Source organism: Anthonomus grandis, chromosome 7 (assembly GCF_022605725.1).
Source record: "Anthonomus grandis grandis chromosome 7, icAntGran1.3, whole genome shotgun sequence".
NCBI classification, from domain to species: domain Eukaryota; kingdom Metazoa; phylum Arthropoda; class Insecta; order Coleoptera; family Curculionidae; genus Anthonomus; species Anthonomus grandis.
Window position 1 is genome coordinate 3,297,198 of NC_065552.1, and position 22,159 is coordinate 3,319,356.

Here is a 22,159-nt window from a genome sequence, read left to right on the forward strand (position 1 = left end):
TACACCACGTATAATCAATATTTTTTTAAATAAATATATGGGGTGTTACGAAATTAATGAGAGGTACGAATAGACCAATATTTTAATGGAATTGACATAAATCTGCTTTTCCCACTCTATTTTAATATTTTTAAGCGTAGCAATGTCGCTTGTCATTCCTATCAATCACGTGACGTGTCAACCAGCTGTCAAAACAGAAACACTCATTTTTTACCAATATTCATCGAATCTGATTTATTTGGCTTGTAATTATTATTACACCATCGAAACTAATAAATACTAATACTCGGACTGGATATTTAAATATTACAGTTTAGTTATTACACTTTAAATTTGGCCATAACGCAGTTACTGTATACTCTCATAGTCCTGTCACTTGTCGTTACTGTCAACCAGCTGTCAAAATAAAAACAATTTCCATTTTAAAAGAAAAAACATGTACAAAAATTATAAAATTCACAAAAAGCCAACAAGAGCATGCACTCAAAAAAGAGGCGAATAGACTGTGACATGCCCTTCTTTGCCTTTTACATTTTTATTGGCATAAATCTACATCCCTTTATGAAAGTTAGTAAAATATAATTTATTCTTGTTTGAAGGTTATGGTTCAATTACTTTAGTACTTTAATAAATTTGGCAATGCCGTAAATCTTGTCACATGTCATTTCTGTCAATCACTTCTCTAATAAAACTATTTATAAATATAACTTATTTTTATTTGAAGGTTGTTATGGTTCAATTATTTTAGTACTTGAGAATTTGGCAATGGCACAAATCTTGTCACTTGTCATTTCTGTCAATCACATTGATTTATGCCAACAAGCTGTCAAAACAGAAACATACGGTTTTTACCCAAATTCATCCATTCTCACTAATTTGGCATGTACCTATTGTTAAACCATCGAAACTAATACTAATGAATACTTGAACTGGCTATTTAAATATTTATCGTTTAATTATTTTACATCTTTTACATTTGGCAATGTGGCATTTAATGCAGTCATGTCACTTGTCATTACTGTCAACCAGCTGTCAAAATTAAAACAAGCATTTTCCGCAAAACATGTAAAAAAAATTATAAAAATCACAAACAAATAAGAATGTCGTTCACTCAAAGAGTCACAAATAAACCGCGATATGTCCTTCGTATTGTTATTAGCTAAACTTTAGTTATAGTTAAGTTATTAGTTATACTTACATATTGTTACTGATGCAATATCTATATAATATTGACATAAATTTGAATTTCTCTAACGAATATCTCTTTATGAAAGTTAAATATTATTAATTATTGCTTAAAGGCTGTTATGGTTTAACTATTTTAGTACTTAGTAAATTTGGCAATGTCGTATGTCTTGTCAGTTGTCATTTCTGTCAATCACATAACAAGCAAGCTGTCAAGACAGGTACACTTGTTTTTTACCTAAATTCAACTATTCTCACTAATTTGGCATGTAAGCACTGTTAAACCATCGCAACTAATAGTAAAATAATACTTGAATATTTAAATATTTATCCTTTAATTGCTTTCCAACTTTTTACATTTGGCAATATCGCAATTATTTATACCCGAATTGCCATGTCACTTGTCAACCAACTGTCAAATTAAAAATCAAAACAAAACCAATTTCCCTTTAAAACGAAAATGATAAAGTTCACAAAAACTCAACAAGTATACTTGATCCTAATAATTGCCATAACTGTGCTGCTGATTATTTACTTGTTCACCGAAACCCAGCCTGGTGACTACGAAATAACACCGATTTCTTTGGATGAATATACTTTGAATTTTTCAATAAGCTCCAAAGACCAACTGTTGAATCTCACATTGAAATACTCCTTAAATAATGAAGAAGCCTGCAAGAATGACAATATTTCAGCATTATTTCTAGTCACTTCTTACTTTGGTAATGTGGAAACTAGAAGTTCTATGAGACAAGCTTTCAGTAATGAGAAACTTAACCAGTATGGCTTCAGAAGGTTGTTTTTGCTAGCCGAGGCCCCTATGGACAAATACACCACCCAACAGTCTATCATAAACGAGCATCAAAGATTTGGAGACATTATTCAAGGTAACTTTACAGAGGCTTATAGAAATTTGACCTATAAACATGTAATGGGTCTTAAATGGGCTTCCACATACTGTCCTAAGGCCAAGTATGTTATTAAAATGGATGATGACACTGTTGTAAATATGTACAAACTCAAAACTATATTAAGTACATTGAAAAGGATAGCAAAAAGAGACTTTATAGCAGGTTATAAACTGCTTAAAATGAAACCTATAAGAGAACCTGCAAATAAATGGTATGTAACTGAAAATGAATATGCTTCAAGCTTCTACCCTACCTTCGTCTCTGGATGGTTCTACATCACTAATCCACAAACGGCCAAAAAACTCTCCACCCTGGCAAACTATGAAAAATATTTTTGGATCGACGATGTTTTTGTCACAGGAATTCTCTCCAATAAACTCAACACCCCCATATATGATATAAGTAAATACTTCACCGCCAACTCTGAGTTTCTTCAGTGTTGTCTCCAAGACTTTGACAAGGATCTTGACTGTGACATTTATGTGGGGCCCAATGGGGGAGACACTAATATGTTTTACAAGTTTAATGAAAAGGTGCAAAAGTGTTTATTGTCGAATAAGTGTAGGACAAGGGACAAGTTATTGAATGAGACTTGTGTGGCCGAGAGGAAAGTTAATTTGGGTAGAGGGGATTCTATTGTTAGTGATATTAAATTAAAGTAATTATTACTTGGGTGTTTTAATTAGAAAATCAGTTATACTAACTTGACTTACCAAAAATCATAAAATTAGGTTGTCATTTGTAAATATAGAGGGAGGAGAAAGAAGATATCTATGTGAAGAGTTTTATATAAAGAACAAGCCAAATAGTTTGTGAAGAGTTAATGACTATTGAAAATGGTTGTTCAGAAGAACTTTCCAGGTCAGGCCTGGACAAACAGCCATAATATCCAGAAATTTGATTGTGCAAAGAGCAATAATGGAAAAGGAGGAAGTTCCTACAAGCACTGCAATGGCCTTGACTAATACTTGAGCTTGAAGATACATAATCTGGTCTTCAAATATTTGAAGACATCTCATACCTTTTATGAGTAAAGTTATAAGTTAATGGCAGCTCAATAATGTGAGTATAGGATTTTGCTCCAGCACGGAGAGTAAAATTCAGGAATGATAGACTTAAATGCTTCTAAGACTTAAGTTTCGATGTCTGCGATTAGATTTCTCTTGTTTAAATAGCCATTTGAATGATGTGTATCAGAGGAAATCAAGCAGAATTATGGTGGCATTTCAGTTCTTCAAGTGTCAAGAAGTTCTGTACTCTTATCATTCTCCATCAATGATTCTGTTGGCTGTTTTAAGGAGAGTTTTTTGCTTATTGTATACTGATGACCTCAAACTCTTTAGTGCAAGTACTACAGACATGACCTTGCAGAGAGACTTGCATGTGTTTCATCACTTGATACCAAGTGAGATTCTTTAAGTGTTAATGATCCCCACTAAGTCACTTACTTCATAAGAAACTCACCTGTGAGACAGGTAAATCAAATTCATGACTTGGGAGTCACCTTTGACAAAGACCTTAAGTTTAACCTGCAGTTGGATGGTATTATATGCAAAGCATCCAAAATACTGGGATTCATAAAGAGAAGATGTGAAGGAATAACTGATACAAAAGCCTTAACATGCCTTAGAAGCATTCTTGAATATTTAAGCATTTTATGGTCTCTAGCTTTTGCTTGTAATATAGGAAGGATTAAGAGACTGCAGAGAAAATTCATTGGCCATCCTCCATACAGCCCTGATTTGGCTCCCAGTGACCACTATTGGTTCCCCAAATAGAGACAGTCCTCCAGCACACTTCTCAAAAAAATTTAAATAAATACAGACAGATTTTTATTCAGTTTTATTAAAGTGTCACAGAAATGGGTGCCTATTCTATGTTCTGACTTTGAGAGAAACTTAATATATGTGTAGCAGTTTAAAAGTGATACAACTGGAATGATAGATAAGATGAGAAATATATTCTGCAGTTTGCTAATAATACTTATTAAGGTTGGTAACATATATATGATTAAGTGTGTCAATCTCTATTGGTGTTACATAAATTACAATAATTTCCTAAAAAGAGTACTTGCTGTTTTATAAATTAACCTACAACATGGCACTAAATTCTTTATACGTATTAAATGTATCTAGTAACTAGTAGTAGTAGTTCTAGACTCCTCAAATGATTTTAATTAAAATTTCTGAGTCTCATTTCATCCATTTTCTTCTTATCCATTTTAGAATACTCATATGGTCCGTGACTATCCTTAATCAGCCAAACCCTGTCAATTATTTCACCCTGTTTATCATCTGAAACCTAAAAAAAAAACCCTAACTCAAACCATAAAACCCACCTTTAAACCCGTCCTACCTGTTCCCAATACAAATGAGTCTCGTTATAAGCCCTCATCCTGGTATATCCATAATCTCTGCTTATCAAAGCGGACCAACTTGGTCGTGTCGCGTTAAAATCTTCTCTGCCCTCCTTACACCCCGCAGAACCGGTTACAAAATGAACTGGGGCCCTGGGATTCGTGTACGGAGCCTCATAACTACCATTATATACCTATTAAAGGCCATGCATCAGAAAGGAATATAAATAGTCAGTAAAATTGGCAATAAAGTAAATTATAATGCAGAAAAAATGGTCAAATACAAGAACGTAGCGAAACAGGTTTGGAGTATTATAGTTAATGATTAAATGGGTAAAAAAAGAAGTTAAAACCAGTTGATCGAAAAGAAGTATCTGATCAACAAAAACTGGCAGATACATTTAGATGCTACTTTTCAACAGTAGCTCAAAGCCAAATCAATAGTCATTTTGCTACATATTCCAACCACATGCTTGTTCCATCTTTATTAAAAATAGTAATGCCAATTTTTATAAACCAAGAAACATTCTGCGATTTGTAGATAAGTTTACAGAAAATAAAAATATTCATCATTAAATTTTCAAAGATGGTTCTTAAATGGCTCATAATATAGTCTCCAAATCACTGCAAAGTCTGTTAAAAGGTACAAATACAGAACAGACATAATACAATTAGACAAAGATTCTCTATATACAGTGAAATTCCTCTTAGCGGGCAGCTCTCAATACTGGACATGTCCTATTAATGGACAGTATTTTTTGTCACGAAATTTTAAAGAACAATTTCCTATAAAATAAATTCTCATTAGCGGACGGACAAGGACAAAAATTTTCAACCCCAAAACGCGCAAAATTCCCCAACAACGGACACGGATCTCCGAAAGCGGACAAAAATGACCGTTACGTTACTCCAGGAAAAAAATCACGCCACTTTAGTATCCACGTATGTATTGTTTTAGTACCGTCTTGTAATTGAAGCAGGTGACATGGCGCCCGTTAGAAACTTTTTAACGCTGAGGCAAAAAATGGAGATTGTAAATATTGCAGAACAGGAAAGTTTAAATGTCCGTAAACTGGGAGAAAGGTATGGGTGTAGGATTGTAATTTTTGTATTTTGTGATCACAATGTACATATTATTCTAGGTTTAATATAAGTAAAAGTCCAGCGGCGGAGATTGTAAAAAATAAAGAAATTATTCGAAGACTATAGCAATCGGGAGAAAATTTAGATCAGAAATCAGCAAAATTGAAAGGTGAAGCTGCCCAAATAGACCGAGTTTGTTTTGAGTGGTTTGCCCGCGCAAGAAATCAAAAAATTCCCATCTCAGGGCCCCTAATAAAAACGAAGGCGAAAGAAGTAGCAATTGAATTGGGGCATCGCAATTTGAGTGCATCTGATGGTTGGCTGAATAAGTGGAGAAGAAGGCATAAAATAAGCTTTAAGTGCATCTCAGGGGAGTCGGCAGATGTAAACCAAGAAGATGTGAATCAGTTCTTAGAGAGGCTACCAGGAATGTTGCTAGGATATAGGCCAGAGGACATCTATAACGCAGATGAGAGCGGTTTATTTTTTAGAGCTTTGCCAGATAAAAGTTTAAAGGTGAGAAGTGCACAGGGGGCAAAATGTCAAAAGAACGATTAACAATACTATTTTGCGCCAATATGGCTGGTGACAAAGAAAAACTTTTGGTTATTGGAAAAGCTGCGCGCCCACGAGCCTTACAAAATTTACCACTTAGAGTTTGCCGGCTACATGGACATCAAATAAAAAAGCTTGGATGACAAGCATTATCATGACAGACTGGCTTTTGGATATCGATAAAAGAATGGGTTGTCAAAAACGAAAAATTTTACTTTTTCTTGATAATGCCGGTTCACACCCAAGAGAACTTAACCTTAAAAATATTAAAATTCTTTTTTTACCTCCCAACACAACTTCTGTATGTCAGCCCATGGACCAAGGTATAATACAAAATTTTAAATTATTTTATAGAAGCCAGATTTTAAAGCACATCCTATCAAAAATGGATGATGTATCGTCTGCTTCAGATTTATCAAAATCGATTAAAATTTTAGAGGCATTACATTTTATTAAGAACGCCTGGAATAAGGTTACCCCACGCACTATACAAAATTGTTTTGTCAAAGCTGGTTTCCAAAAATCACCTCAAGGAGATACTCGAGCAGAATACTACGATCCAGAAGATGACTTACCTTCGGCAACTTTAGCGGAATTCTGAAAAAACTGTCAGGAAGTTGGCCAAATTTCTAAGGCATTAGATAATGACTTTATTATATTGGACCAAGAACTTCATACGGAGGAAATATTTGAAGGAGGTCTAGAAACCATTGCTGATGAGGTACAAAATACAGTATTGCTGGAAAGTGATAGTGAAGAAGAGGAAGACAGGGGAGGAGCTTTGAGTACTGTGAATTTTTATGCCGATGCATTAAAATGTGTTGATGATCTAAAAAAAATTACAAAAAATGATTTTGTCGCTTTTGAACACCTTAAAAATATCGAATCGCATTTTCAAACCTGCCTTTTTCAGGAAAAATGAAAAAGAAGAAGCAGGCAAAAATATCTGACTTTTTTAAGGTATAAGATCTGAAATTTGCAAACAAATTTTTAGGAATTTTAAATATCAGTTTTCTTTTTCTGGTATTTAAGGTAGCAATGTACCTATGTTTGTTTATACTTGTAATTTTCATCAATACATGTTAGTTAATAAAAATTATGTTATTATTAAAATATATGTTAAGTTAATAAAAATTATGTACATACATTTACATATTTGGGTTTTCTTATTAGCGGACACTTCCTATTAGCGGACAATAAACTTGGTACCGTCAATGTCCGCTAATGGGAGATTTCTCTGTAATTGGTTTGTCTCTAATGTCTTACATCTTAATAAGGATAAGTGTTTTATCATTTCTTTTACTAAATCTAGAAAAGTTTTCCCATTTGACTACCACATAAATGGTAATATACTTTCAAGAGTATCGCTAATTAAATATTTGGAGGTGTCGCTTGACAGTTCCCTGACTTTCATACCCCATATAGATAGTTTGTCTAGTAAAGCCACATTCATATTCTTGGTTTTATAACTAGAAATACTCAAGACTTTTCAGCAGCTGCCTTCAGAGTTTTTATATCTTACACATTCGTAGTGTCATGTCTTATTCTTCCATAGTCTGGTCCCCTTATTATGCTAACCATATTCACAGTCTTGATAAGGTCCAAAATAAATTTCTCAGGACTTGTGCCTGGCGATTAAATGTACGAGATGGGTCTTTATTGGAACTTAAATCAAGGCTAAATATGACTTCTCTTGAGGACTATCGAACTAGGTGTGATATGATATTTCTTTACAAGTTGATTAATAATGCTATGGAGTGCCCTGAATTGTTATTGCGGATAAACTTTAGGTGCAATACCAGAGTCCTTAGAGAGACAAACTATGGTAAATTTTCTCCAATTAATCGACTCCACATGTTGGGAAATAGATGTAATCAAGCTTTTCACTTGGTGGATTTAAAGCCTTCAAAATTTAAAGGTGTCTGAGTGAGTTTGAAGTGGAGATGGAGATCGTATATAAATGCAACCAACAACAAAGCTTCGATTGTCAATTGTAAAAGTCAAATAGATCTGATAAATATCCACATCAACAAGTGGGATACCAATTCTATTACAGCCAATAATCATGCTGAACAAATTTAAAGTAATATATTTGTGTTTGTATCCCAAAAAAGATTTATTTGACTGCTTTATGGTTTAAAATCACAAGAATCTTGTTTTTCAAATGCCCTTGTTTCATCAGAAAGTCATCACTATAAAAAGTCTCTCCATTATGCCAGTATCAAAATATACAACTAACTATCCAGGATGTTCAAGGATCTGTGATTTCTTTTTTATATGACTGTTCACTTTCTCTTAGCTGCAAACACTATCGATAAATTTAACCTATCAAAAATGTTTGTTCCTCAGTATTTATGTACTGGTAATGTCAGTACAGTACATAATTCAATTTATTAAATCATAGTTACACAGTAGAATCCGTATTATGTAGTTATATTTCCCTAGATGCAAGCATCTGTGTAGGAAGAAATAAATAAAAGAACAATTTCCATTTTTTTTTTTTTTGATCAACTTACTTTAAAGAATTTAATGGGAGTTTCTCCTAAATAATTTTTTAAAGTACTGACAGTAAGGTAATAAAATATTTAAGTTATTTTAATTATAATAATGTTGAAAGGAGTTAAACTTATTAAGATTGTTCACTGTATAATATATATAGTGTATAGTATAATTTATATAGTGCCTCACCATTCAAATAGATTTTTTACTTTTGATGTTTCTGATGTGCAATAAATTGTACAATTTTGACACTAAAAATTTAATGGATCTTACTCTAACATATCGTCGTCAATATCACGAAGTGGCGTAACTCGATCCGTTCTACGTTCTGACTTACAGCATATTAACTGACAGGCGTATCTAGATTTATTATAAGGTACAATTTTACAAACAGACTTAACTTAAGTTACGCCTCTTTGTAAAATTTAGAATTCTCCATATTACTAGTCATTCTAAGGCGTATCTCAGTTAAGCCACTTTGTGAAATTGATTAAATTTCGATGTCGACTTACACTATTCGGCTTATCTCAGAATTTTCTTGTCAATACTTGCATATTTTTGTTTTCCTAGGAGTGATCGAAATTTGGAATGGAATTTGGCAGCCCAACGTGAATTTATTGTTCGCCATATTGAAGTTCTGGAAACGGCTACCAAAACTACCAAGAAAGAGAAGTCTCGAAGACAAAAAAGTCACAAATATTCTTTGACATTGAATCACAAAAAATACTTTTCTACAAAAAAGTCTTTTTGCATACGTTGGGGATATCCAAAAAAAACAATGAGAACTTTGCTGACAAAGGTAACTTCAGGTGGGGTACTAGAAGGGGAAAGAAGCAGTGGCGAAGCGTACGAGTAGACAAGGTAGACACTGTCTACCCAAAATTATCCAGTTATTTGTCATTAATTTATTACGTAATTATTTCATGTAATTGTTGAATTAAAATTTAAAAAAAAATAACACAGAACGTAGTCGCTCTCCTTACTATTATTATGTAGTATCTAAACGGCTATAATACCTATCTATCTATAATAATATCTAAGGCGCGCCCCGCCTGACACACCAATTAAAATAAAAATGCAGGGCTGACACGCATTTAATGTATACGAGCCCCAGGAAGACACATTGAAATTTGTCTTCCGACATTTGGAGCATCTAATCGAACCAAATAGGCATCAAGCAGGTGACGGAGGTCCGGCCGCATCAGTATTCAGCCTATTACGTATGCAAAATTTACTCGCAAAAAGACATTCGAGCTTTTGTCTATCGAAGTCGACCAGCTATTTTAATATGCTGTTGAGGGTAATTGTTTATGGACACGCTTGATCTGGTCGGCCGCAATACATCTTCGCATTTGGTGGGGACGCGTGCTATAGTAATTTAATAAATAGTATTTTTATTTTTGGGTGTATAGAAAAGGTTTTTTTAGTGGATATTTTAGTCGTTATTTTATGAACGACTGTTCGATATTGGCAATTGTATTTTAGTTGTGTTTTTATTTGTCTTTAATTAATTTTAAAATAATGGATATTATGGATTTATAAGTTATGGTTATACCTACATATGTTGTTTTTTTTTGTAAGTAGTATTTATTTTTATCTATCTACCTTTTTATGCTAGTAGTAATTATTTTTTTCTTTTTTATATCACTACATAATTTTTCTCTTTGAGTTAATATTTCATGCGCATTCATTCTCTATTTCATTAAAGTGAATAATATTGAATACACATTTTTTTCTAATTAACGATTTTTATTGTTTGTCTACCCGAAAAAAAAGTTCACGCTTCGCCACTGGAAAGAAGAGGTGGTAGACAGGCAGTCAGGGTAATTGAACGTGATAATATCCTTCGAACTACAATTTTAAATCACATCCAAAGATTCCCCAAGGTAGAAGCTCACTATGTTCGTGCTAGTTCTAGCAGGGAATATCTCCACCCCGAATTAACGGTATCAAAGATGTACAATATGTTTCTTGAAGAATTAAGTCCAAATGAAGAAAAACCTTCAATTAATTTGTATCGTAAGGTGTTTAGATCTTTAAATTTGTCTTTCCACCGGCCAAAAAAGGACCAGTACTCGTTATGTTTGTCCTACAGAAAAGGAGATTCAGCTTTAAAAGAGAAGATAATGGATAAGTTCAATAGACATGTTGCAGAAAACACTAAAGTAAGGGAACTTAAAAAAATCATTAAAAAAAAGGTGTTAGCTGGAGATAGCACTATAGGATGTGCAAGCTTTGATCTTCAGCAGGTAATTTACTTGCCACAGTCAAAATAAAATGCTCTATTTTATAAACGACGTTTAGCAAACTATAACTTTACTTTTTACTATATCGCTTCAAAGGAATGTCATTGTTTCATTTGGAGTGAGCTAAGTAGCCAAAGAGGTGCGTCGGAAATCAGTTCATGTGTATATAATGCTCTACAAAAATACGACTCTAAAAAAACTATTAAGTCTTGTTTTCACATGGATGCAGTGGGCAAAATAAAAATTCTGTCGTTGCTGCAATGCTTTTGTATGCAGTTGCTAACTTTTCGAACATAGAAGAAGTTTCATTACGTTTCTTTGAATCATTTCATGGGCAGAATGAAGGCGATTCTGCCTATAGCGCAATATCAGCTGCCATCTTGCGCGCATCCAGCCCGTTATTATTACGTATGGCTTTTTTAATTATATCAATGTATTTAAATTAGATTTTTATTAACCTGAGTTTATAATGTTTTTTTTATGTTATGTTTGTATTTAGATCTAAAAATTACTATTTTTCATTTATTTTTATAATAATATCTTTATTAAACATTTTGGTTTAGTTTCTTTAAGTACAATGTTTACTTATTTTGTCGCTTTTTATGTTTTCATATAAATTGATTAATAAAATAAAGTTTATTTATCATTTTAATTATGCGGTGTCTCTTTTATCTATGGTAACGTACCTAGATGTTCAGAGGCGTAACTCAAGTTTTGTCTTATCAAATTATATTTATCAATTTCACAAACTGGCGTATCTATTTTTTTGCTAAATAACTTAAAGTATAAAATCTAATATGCGTTTTGGTTATCATGAATAAATAGTACTTATACATATATAACTACTGTCCAAAACGAAACACCGTGTCATTTTAACCTCACCAACCTGTGTTGTTTGTTTACATTTTGCTCCCAATTAAATTGGATTTTTTGTGTATTATTTCCAAATTTATTGCTATATACTGCTCAAATGGACTGATAATAAGATTATCTAATTGAGTAGAGTTGGTTTTTGAGTGCATTTCTTGTGTTTCCTGAAGTGTGATTAGTGTGTTTATTCTAACCTCAAAATGTCTGGCACATGTTTCAAGTGCAAAACAAGTTGTATCTTTAAGGAACCAAAAAACTCTCAGGATATCTTTGGCTTTCCATGCGACTATTGCAAAAAGGTTATGTGCAAAAAATGCTCTGAGGTTACCTCAACCGAGATTAGAACATTGACATTATCTAATCGGGTAATGCCATATATGTGTAAGGAATGTATACCTAAGCTTAAAGAAATCTTTAATCTTTCTACCCGTGTTTCTGCCTTGGAGAGTGAGGTAGCTGAGGTGAAAACCAAAATCCATGTAGTACTTGAACTTGTTAACGAGTTTAGAGAACTCAAGGATAGCCTAAAGGAGATGAAGCATAACTTTGACTTGGCCCTTGATCATATCAAAACAGATCTTAATTTGCTCAAGGATGGTACAGGAAGTCAATCAACTATCCAACCTGGAATTTCTCAACAGTCTCAGCCTTGTAGTGATGTTCTAAATGAAATGGCAGAACGACAGAAAAGATCATGCAATATAATGATTTTTAATTTTCCTGAAAAAGGCGTACAAGAAGACCAGAATACTGTTAATTCTCTTATTTCAAATTTAGTAGGTTCTGAGACCCAGGTGAAAAGTGTCAGTCGTATAGGCAAGAGAAACAAAAATGGTTTTAGATCAGTAAGAGTCACTTTACACAGTGCTGAGGATGTTCGAAGAGTTTTGAGAAGCAGAAGAAATTTGGACAGGTCTCTGAAGGTTTTTATTGACAATGATTTAACCTCTCAACAACGTCAATATCTAAACAATTTAAAAAACGAATTAAAGACCCGACAACAAAATGGTGAACAAAATCTGACCATTAAATATGTTAATGGTGTACCCAAAATTACATCAAAAAATTAGCTGGATCTTCCGATGATTTTCTGGTTTATTTTCAAAATGTTAGGGGCCTCAGAACCAAATTGGACTCTCTCCTGATGAATGCTTCTTACTCCCAATATGGTATAATTGTATTGAATGAGACCTGGTTAACCAACAACTTCTCTGACAACGAGTTGCATTTATATGATTACAATATTTATAGAAAGGACAGATCTACTGAGACTAGTGTTTACTTAAGAGGTGGTGGCGTACTTATAGGTGTCCATAAAACTATCAGGAGTTCATTGCTTGAGTCTGACCCTCATATGGAGCATCTGTTTGTCTTGGTTGGCTCAGGGGAGCAACAAGTTATTGTGGGCACTGGATATTTTCCTCCCAGGGCAGCTCTACAGTGTTATGTTGCATTTAGTGAATCTCTGGACAAGCTATGTGATGATCTTCTCCATTGTAGGCTATGCATTCTTGGTGATTTTAACTTGACTCATGCTGCCTGGTCTGTCGAAGGACTCAGTTCTGTTGGCACTGCTGTGCAACCTGCATCACCCAACGAAGTGGAAGCCATTGAAGCCGTCTCAGTTATGTGCTCTTACCACAACTTATACCAGGTCAATACTATTAGAAATGTAACCAACTGTATGCTGGACCTGATCTTCAGTGAGGACCAGAATATAGACATTTCCTTGGCTGAGGCAGCTATCGTAATACCTGACAGGTACCACCCACCCTTATCTTTTACTCTTGCAGTGACTCGGGCTAGGAGTGGTGAGATTATTGGGAAGGGTTTTTATAGAGACTTTAGCTCAGTGGATTTTAATTTGGTTTCAACCTTTCTTTCAAGCTTTAATTGGGACGTTTTATTCTTAAACAGATCTGTTAATGAAATGATTAATATTTTTTATGAAATAATTTATTTGTGCATTGATCTTTATGTTCCTTTGAAAAAATATTCAACTAAAAAATTTCCGATTTGGTTTTCAACAGAACTTAAAACTATGATTGTTGAAAAGAAAAAATTGCATAAGCAATATATGAACACAAAATTGAACTCTGATTATGTTAAGTTTTGTAATATTAGGGCTAGATGTAAATCCTTAAAAAGACAGTGTTATGATGATTATATTTATGCTACAGAGCTTTCCCTGAATAGCAGCTTGAGAAACTTTTGGAAGTTTGTGCGCTCCAGAAAGGGCAGCTCTGCAATTCCCAGTGTGATTTCTTACAATGGTACCACCTGCTCTTCAGGTGAGGGCATTGTGAACTTATTTGCAGAATATTTTTCAGAAATGTACACTGACAAACAGTGCATTATTCCTCAAGATTTGACTTCTAACCATTTTCAACTATCTAGTCTTAAAATATCAATTTCAGATATCTACACCGAACTGTCCAGACTGGATGTGACTAAGGGTCCTGGACCTGATGGTTTACCACCGGTTTTTCTAAGGCAGTGTAGTTTTTTATTGGCGAGACCTCTATTTATCATTTTCAACTTGTCTTTAACTTCCGGTATTTTTCCAGACTACTGGAAGACCAGTTTTATCACACCTATCCCTAAAGCTGGAGACAGCTCGCAGGTTCAGAATTATAGACCAATCAGTATTCTTAGTACAATTCCTAAATTGTTTGAGAAGTTTGTTTGTGTTGTCCTTACATCTTTTCTTCAGGGCCAATTATTAGATGAACAATTTGGTTTTATTGCAGGACGTTCTACGGAACTGAATATTCTATCCTTTACTGATTTTCTGTCTGAGTCCTTGGAGAGGGGGTATCGAGTGCACTCTTTGTATACCGACTTCTCCAAGGCTTTCGACAGGGTTAATCACAGGCTTTTGATCTTTAAGTTGAAAAGATCAGGGATTGGGGGTCCACTGCTGGAATGGCTTGAGTCCTACCTGGTGGGTCGAACGCAGCTCGTTAGAGTTCTGGGCTTTGAGTCTCGGGAGATTTTGGTGCTGTCTGGTGTCCCACAAGGATCCCACTTAGGACCTTTGTTATTTAACCTCTACATTAATGATATATCAACATGCTTTCAGTACAGCTTCTTTTTTCTTTTTGCAGATGATTTAAAATTCTTCCTTAGAGTCTCATCTCTGGAGGACTGTTTCAGACTCCAATCGGATTTGGATAGGCTTGTTGATTGGTGTACAACAAATGGTATGGATCTAAATGCTGGAAAGTGTTACTCAATGTCCTTTAAAAGAAATAGAGACTCTGTAAACCACTCCTATTTTGTTGGTAACACCATATTGAAATCTGTCTCTCATATTAAGGATTTGGGTGTGACACTGGATAGCCCTTTAAGTTATATTCCGCACATTTCGGGGGCAGTTACCAGGTCTCTGCAGATGCTTGGATTTATCATGAGGTGCTCAAGGGACTTTTATAATATTTCATCTATTTGTTTGCTCTATTGTGCACTTGTGCGTCCTCATCTAGAATTCAGTTCCTGTGTTTGGTCTCCATACTATAATAATCATATTCATAAGATTGAAAGTGTACAACATAAATTCTTAAGATATATTGCCTTTAAGCAAAATGGAGTACCTATAAATTATCAGGATGAGTTTGACTACCAGCAAATGGAAGCCTCATTGAATTTGAGAAGTCTTGAAACTCGTCGTAGACATAAAGATTTGAAAGTATTTTACAACATCCTTCACTCTCAAAGCTTTTGTCCTGCACTTCTTAATAAAATAGGTCTTTATGTTCCACCTAGGTCAACAAGGCAAGTTACTTCTTTTTACAGCCAAACACACCGCACAAATTATGGTCACAATTCTTTTCTGGCAAGGACTGTTAGGCTGGCTAATCAGTATTCTGATGTAATTGATTGCTTTGAGGGGCGCACAGGGTTCATTAAGAAATTAAATCTTATTAATTGATAATGCTGTCTTAAACTAGAACTATAAGGTGTTGTGAATTGTGATGGTAATTGTTCCTTTGTGTTAACTATAAGTATTGTCTTTTTCTTTTTTTTTTTTTTTCTCTGAACTGATTGTTCCAAGTTATAGGTAATCTTTATATTCTAAGCTTTAATTGTATGTTGGCTTAGGTTAGTTTAATCATCCAATTATTATTCTTATATTTTTTTGTAATATTGGGCCTAAGCCCGTTGATATATTAAATAAATAAATAAATAAATAATGAATTTGCGTTAACATTGAAGCAAAGATCGTGAAAAACTTTAAAAGCATCTCCTGAAAAATGACAAAAAATTAGTTACGCCACTTCGTGATATTGACGACGATATGGGAAGAATCAGTTGCTTATCTTCATTAGATCTAGTGCTTTGGCTTAATAAGTATTTAACTTCTTATTTGATTCATGTTAATATTAACAGAATACTTGTTATCTGATATGGTAATAAAGGAATTATATTATTAATGTGAAAAACTTACAGAATAATTATAGATAGGCCAGAGACGTTCGTAGCTATGCTCATGAGCCCAAATTTCCAGATCCACCCCATAATTGTACAAAAGATCTTCTAGTCCAAACCAGTGTAAAAATGGTAGTCCCACTCTTGTTAATGTTTCATGATGGGTACAATCGTCAGAGTTTAAGTTGCTGCAGTACATAGGCCTGTGGCCCACTACAATGATCCAGGGGTGCTTTTTCCTTAAAAAAAAAGTCTATTTTTTTGATAGCCCAGTTAAAAGTCAAAGTTATATATGATAGAATAATGACAATTCAATTAATCTTTTTAATTTAAATAAATCACCAATTACTTCAAAAACACTTTATTATATCAAAACAATGTGCCGGCTTACAATTCAATCTTGAACTGACTGGCTTATGTGAAAAATGCCACATTAGCAAATTCTGGAGTCTGGAGGCACAGCCTTCTTAACTTTACTTAGTAAGGTATATTATGTCTGGGTATATATAAAAACAGTAAAGTTAAGAAGGCTGTGCTGGAGGTCATAGCGACGACCACGACTTTATTTATATAAGAAACGAGAACACCGCGATAATCCAGGAGATAAGGCGATTCGGAATGACGTAAGCTAACATATATTACTTTATCTCTTTATAACATATAAAATGTTATTAACAAAGCAAAGACAAATAAAGTATTAAGCACAATAGATCCATTGTCAAAAATAAATTAAATTTAATAAAATAACAAACAATTAGAACAATTAGCTTGTGTCACATACTGTAAACATAAAAAATAACAAAGAGGAAAACAAAGAAACTTGAAAGAAAGTACTATCAAAAGAGACAATCAGCAATCTTTTCTAAGTTCAGTAATAGTAATTCTTTTATGACTGGTGTGGTTAGAGTTAATAGACCCTTCAAAGATTATTGATTTTTTAATTACTTACCTATTTTCTGGTAAGTTAGCCTTAGCCAAGTCATTTTCAAGCCACTCATATTGAAACACCAAACTCTTAAGTCCGTAGTTTATAAAATAATATATTTCGGTTGATATGGAGATAATATGCATGGGGCCAATATCAAAACTGTACATTAACGATTGCCTACCACCAGGCATGCTAAATCTTTCCCTATAATGGCTGAAATTACTGAGAAAACAACACATTTATCAATAGAAACAATAAAACATTGATTGTCAATTACTTACTAGGCTTCTTCATGGTTACCTGGGCAAGTCATATAAGGCAAATAGGCGGCAACTGGTTCTATTTGTCTCATAAATTCATCACCAACTTGACCATTGTCCTGTAAACATTTTTTTTTAAATTATTTTCCAAGAAAGCCTTTTTGGGACACTCTTACCGAATCCATGTCATAAGCAAAATCTCCTATATGTAAAACAGCATCATACAAGCTTCTCTGGGTCTCTTGTTGTAGCCTTACAAGAGATTGGGCATTCTCATTCCCCATATCGCCATAAATGACTAGATGGGGTGACCAATTGTCTCCTGGCGGAGGAGTTTTAAATGAAAATACATTGGACCAGCCTAGGTTGCTGCCACAATGGTAAACTGTGAAAAATTTACTTATAAAACCTGTTGTTAATATGGCAATAAATAGGTACCATATTTGCTATCAGGCTCTAAATTATCCAATAGGACCCTATGGATGTACTGAGTGTGTTTGGCTGATCCCCCATCAACAAAAACATTAGAGACTCCCTTAGCCTGTAAAATCAGCCCTCCGATTCCATATTCTGCAATAGATTCACCGGTATCACTAAATGTAGACCAAGTCACTACGATTTGATGGATATTATTCCCAAAAGCGATGTGAACTTGTTCTGGCTGGTAATACAGGACATTATTATCACAAAGAACCGTAGAAACCGCCACTAGGAACGCTATATAGCATAGAAACATTTTGACCATTGTTTAAAACAATACTGACAAATAAATTTGTACTAAACGATTTAGTAATATGTAAACATGATAATTTTTTTTGATAAAAATGTAAATTTCTCGGTTTAAGACGCACTCAAATTGCTTCACTTGTTTTGACTAATCATTGCTTATCACTTTTGTAGTTTGTTAATAATTTGTATTTTCAATCATTGAAAAATTGTTTATTTATATTTTTGTGGAATGTCAATGTCAGATTGACGTAAGCATTCTACATTGTTGCCAAATCAACCTTCTTAAAAATTTCACGAATATAACAAGACGTAAAGCAAAAAACAACAAAAACTCTTTTTCTTTAAATGCTGTAATGTAAAGTCTTTACGACGGTCCTGTTTTATACCAAAATATAAACACGTAACAAAGCCCTTAAAAAACAACTCGAATGTTTTTTCTTTAACGTAAAACTGTGAGCTTATATCGTGAATTTTCAGAGAAATGTACTAATACAATAACTTGGAAACAATACGCTTTTTCACCCGCAACTAATAGTTCTACCCTTATATATAAGAATAGCGACAATAATTAACGGACAAAATGTTCTTAGAAATTAGAACAAGCATGGCAACCTCGCATTAATATTTGAGCTGACGTGAAGTAAAATTCTTCTTTTGAAAATAGTTTGGAAGTAAAGCCCATATAATGTAATCCAAATAATGCTGACCTTACGTCAGTCGATATTTGCATTCCTATTGATTACATTTACATCGCAAATTTTGTTAATGTTGTTTGGATATACGAATATTTTAGGACATAATTAAATGGTTGGTTTGTTGGTCACAACAATGTTGGCTTTCTGAATGAGCTACAGAATCCCTCTATATACACAGTATCCTAAAATCAACTGACTTTAGCCTTTTTTAAATTATATGCAATAGGAGGATTAGATTTTTTTTAATTAATTAAGTTGCTTGTAAATGACAAATTAATTAGGATTCGATTAACGTGATCCAAACTCGTTGCTATATTTAAAGCAATATAAACTGACGTGAAGCAAATAACAAGAACTATTCTTCTTTCGAACTAAACGAAGGAGCAAAGGCCTTATGACGTAGCAACAGTGTTGCTAAGTATAAAAGGCTACTGTGCAAGTAGTAATTACTTTTTCTTTTCTCTATTTAGAAATATTAAGTGAGTTTAAATAATTGCCTCTAACTACTAGTTCTACGCATATAAATCTACAAAAGACAAAAATTAAGCGACAAAATTTTCTTGGAAATTAGGAAAAGTCTCCAACATGGCAACCACGCGTATTTTGATGAGCTGACGTGAAGTAAAATTTATTTCTTTCTGTCAATAATTTGGTAGCAAAGCCCAGATAATATGACCCAAATAATGTTGACCTTACGTCAGTCAATCTTATTGACTAGATTTACATCGTCGATTTTATAATATTCTTTGAATGTGTGAATATTTTAATGCAATCATTAAAATAATGATAACGGTCTATAATTAAAATAAAGGTCGATTTAAGATCAAAAATTTAATTTAAATTCGCAGTGGCTTGTTAATGATCTACAGATGGGTTATAATTAAGATTGACTTCACGGGATCCAGGCTCATTGTTATATTTAGAATAAGATAATAAATCAGTTGCCGTAAAATAAATAACGAGAACTCTTTTCTTTCGAAGCAAACAAAGGAGCAGTCAAAAATCAGCAAACAAAATTTTCATGGAAATCAAGAAAAGCGACCAACATGGTAACCGAGCGTAAATTGATGAGCTGACGTGAAGTAAAATTTATTTCTTTTTGTCCATAATTTGGTAGCAAAGCCCATATGATATGATCCAACTAATGTTGACCTTACGTCAGTCGATATTTGCATTCCTATTGATTACATTTACATCGCAGATTTTGTTAATGTTGTTTGGATATACGAATAATTTAGGACATAATTAAATGGTTGGTTTGTTGGCCACAATATTAATTAATGTGAATTCGCAACGGCTTTCTAAATGAGGTACAGAACTCCTCTGTATATACATTTTCCTAAAATCAACTGACTTTAGCCTTTTTTTAAATTACAACCAATAGGGTTAGAGATTTTTTAAATTAATTAAGTAGTTTGTAAATGATAAATTAATTAGGATTCGCTTCACGTGATCCAAACTCGTCGCTATATTTAAAGCAATATAACCATTCAACTCACGTGAAGCAAATAACAAGAATTAGGTATTCTTCTTTCGAACTAAACGAAGGAGCAAAGGCCTTATGACGTAGCAACAGTGTTGCTAAGTATAAAAGGCAACTGTGCAAGTAGCAATTACTTTTTCTTTTCTCTATTTAGAAATATTAAGTGAGTTTAAATAATAGGTATTGTCTCTAACTACTAGTTCTACGCATATAAATCTAAAGACAAAAATTAAGCGACAAAATTTTCTTGGAAATTAGGAAAAGTGTCCAACATGGCAACCACGCATAAATTGATGAGCTGACGTGAAGTAAAATTTATTTATTTTTGTCAATAGTTTGGTAACAAACCACATATAATATGACCCAAATAATGCTGACCTTACGTCAGTCAATTCATTCTTATTGACTAGATTTACATCGTCGATATTATATTATTCTTTAAATATATGAATATTTTAATGTCTATAATTAAAATAAAGGTTGATTTAAGATCAAAAATTTAATTTAAATTCGCAGTGGTTTGTTAATGATCTACAGATGAATTAAATATTTTCCTAAAATCAACTGGCTTTAACCTCGAACAACAAATAGAAGCGTTTTATTTTTTAAATTATTTTAGTTGCTTGTAAATGATAAATTAATTAGGATTGACTTCACGGGATCTAGATTATATTTAAAATAAGATAATAAATCAGCTGACGTAAAGCAAATAACGAGAACTCTATTCTTTTGAAGCAAACGAACGAACAGTCAAAAATCAGCAGACAAAATTTTCCTGGAAATCAAGAAAAGTGACCAACATGGTAAACCGAGCGTCAATTGATGAGCTGACGTGAAGTAAAATTTATTTCCTTTTGTCTATAATTTGGTAGCAAAGCCCATATGATATGCTCCAACTAATGTTGACCTTACGTCAGTCGATTAACTTTTATTGACTACATTTACATCGTCGACTTTTTAAAAATTTTTTGGATATATGAATATCTTAATGCATCATTAAATGGCTAATTTAAAGTCAAAAAGATAATATTAAATATTTTTTTCACTACGTAATTTTAGCAAATAAGGAGAGTTTGGGTTCTAGTACATTTCCAGTGCAAGTTTGCAAAAATGCATTTTTGATATTGCGGAGGGTTGTTGGGTGGGGTCAGAAATAAAACAGAAACCTGTTTACCTAAATGTCGTCGTTTCGACTTATATTAAGTCATCCTCAGGACACTAAGTCTAGGTTTCTTAAGTTATAATTAAAACACATTTATAATAGGAGCGTAGAATTATTTTTAACATGGGTTAAATTGTAGGTGTTATTGTGGGCAAACTAGAATCAACAATGTTGATTGTCATTTGTTGATTGTGATGTGACTTTCAGTTTTCTTGAACAACTTTGTTCGGAATCCGCTTTTCCTGCAGACGTTTTTTTTTTTTTACTTTTCTAATAATAATATAGAACAGTTTTGGGATTTAGCATAATTATTATTTCAGTAGATCAAGAGGAAGTATGATCCAGAGAATTACCTAAAAAAAATTTTTAATATAAATCTGGTAAATTATCATACATCCCTGGAAGATCAGTGCTATGCTAAATATCAAACAATTTAGTGTAAAGTAAGGGATATTTTGCTTGGCATAACTTACTTATCAAGGAAACTATGGGAGCTGACATTTTCCATTATCCAATAGTGGCGCAATATTTCTGGAACAAACGTCCAAGATCTTCGATCACGAAAGTGCGCATTCCAGGACCGTACTTTTCCATAAAGAAACGAGAGAGAGAGAGAGGCCAAAGAGTCTCGGAAATTTCGTCGTCACGTCTGTATTATATTCCTCTCTGGGGGGGCACACCGTGTTACATAACTTTTCCGGCTAGAAAAGGACGCGTTATCCTTTTTTGTTCTTGTGCCCTTTATGTCTCCGCAATATTAAAGATATTG

General features: G+C 33.4%; 2 protein-coding genes across 2 annotated transcripts; one reads left to right on the forward strand and one right to left on the reverse strand.

Moving 5' to 3' along the window:
- The first annotated feature begins 1,584 nt into the window (after positions 1 to 1,584).
- Positions 1,585 to 2,764, forward strand: LOC126739017 (beta-1,3-galactosyltransferase 5). The gene has a single exon (XM_050444549.1). The coding sequence runs from the start codon at positions 1,646 to 1,648 to the stop codon at positions 2,756 to 2,758; it is 1,113 nt and encodes a 370-aa protein (XP_050300506.1). The 5' UTR covers positions 1,585 to 1,645; the 3' UTR covers positions 2,759 to 2,764.
- Positions 2,765 to 3,923: 1,159 nt separating this feature from the next.
- Positions 3,924 to 18,234, reverse strand: LOC126739015 (acid phosphatase type 7). Its single transcript, XM_050444546.1, has 7 exons — positions 17,760 to 18,234; positions 17,498 to 17,706; positions 17,343 to 17,440; positions 17,083 to 17,283; positions 16,153 to 16,372; positions 4,452 to 4,646; positions 3,924 to 4,397 (listed from the first exon to the last, which is right to left on the reverse strand). The coding sequence occupies exons 1-7, from the start codon at positions 18,064 to 18,066 to the stop codon at positions 4,269 to 4,271; spliced, it is 1,359 nt and encodes a 452-aa protein (XP_050300503.1). The 5' UTR covers positions 18,067 to 18,234; the 3' UTR covers positions 3,924 to 4,268.
- Between the last annotated feature and the right edge of the window lie 3,925 nt (positions 18,235 to 22,159).

Bases quoted from the DNA above. Each gene is read 5' to 3' on its own strand.
- LOC126739017 (XM_050444549.1), top strand. From the start codon at position 1,646: ATGATAAAGTTCACAAAAACTCAACAAGTATACTTGATCCTAATAATT.
- LOC126739015 (XM_050444546.1), bottom strand. From the start codon at position 18,066: ATGGTCAAAATGTTTCTATGCTATATAGCGTTCCTAGTGGCGGTTTCT. The intron at 17,441-17,497 runs GTAAGAGTGTCC...AAATGTTTACAG, and splicing joins TTGCTTATGACATGGATTCG to GACAATGGTCAAGTTGGTGA. The intron at 17,284-17,342 runs GTAAGTAATTGA...TTGTTTTCTCAG, and splicing joins GGTAACCATGAAGAAGCCTA to TAATTTCAGCCATTATAGGG.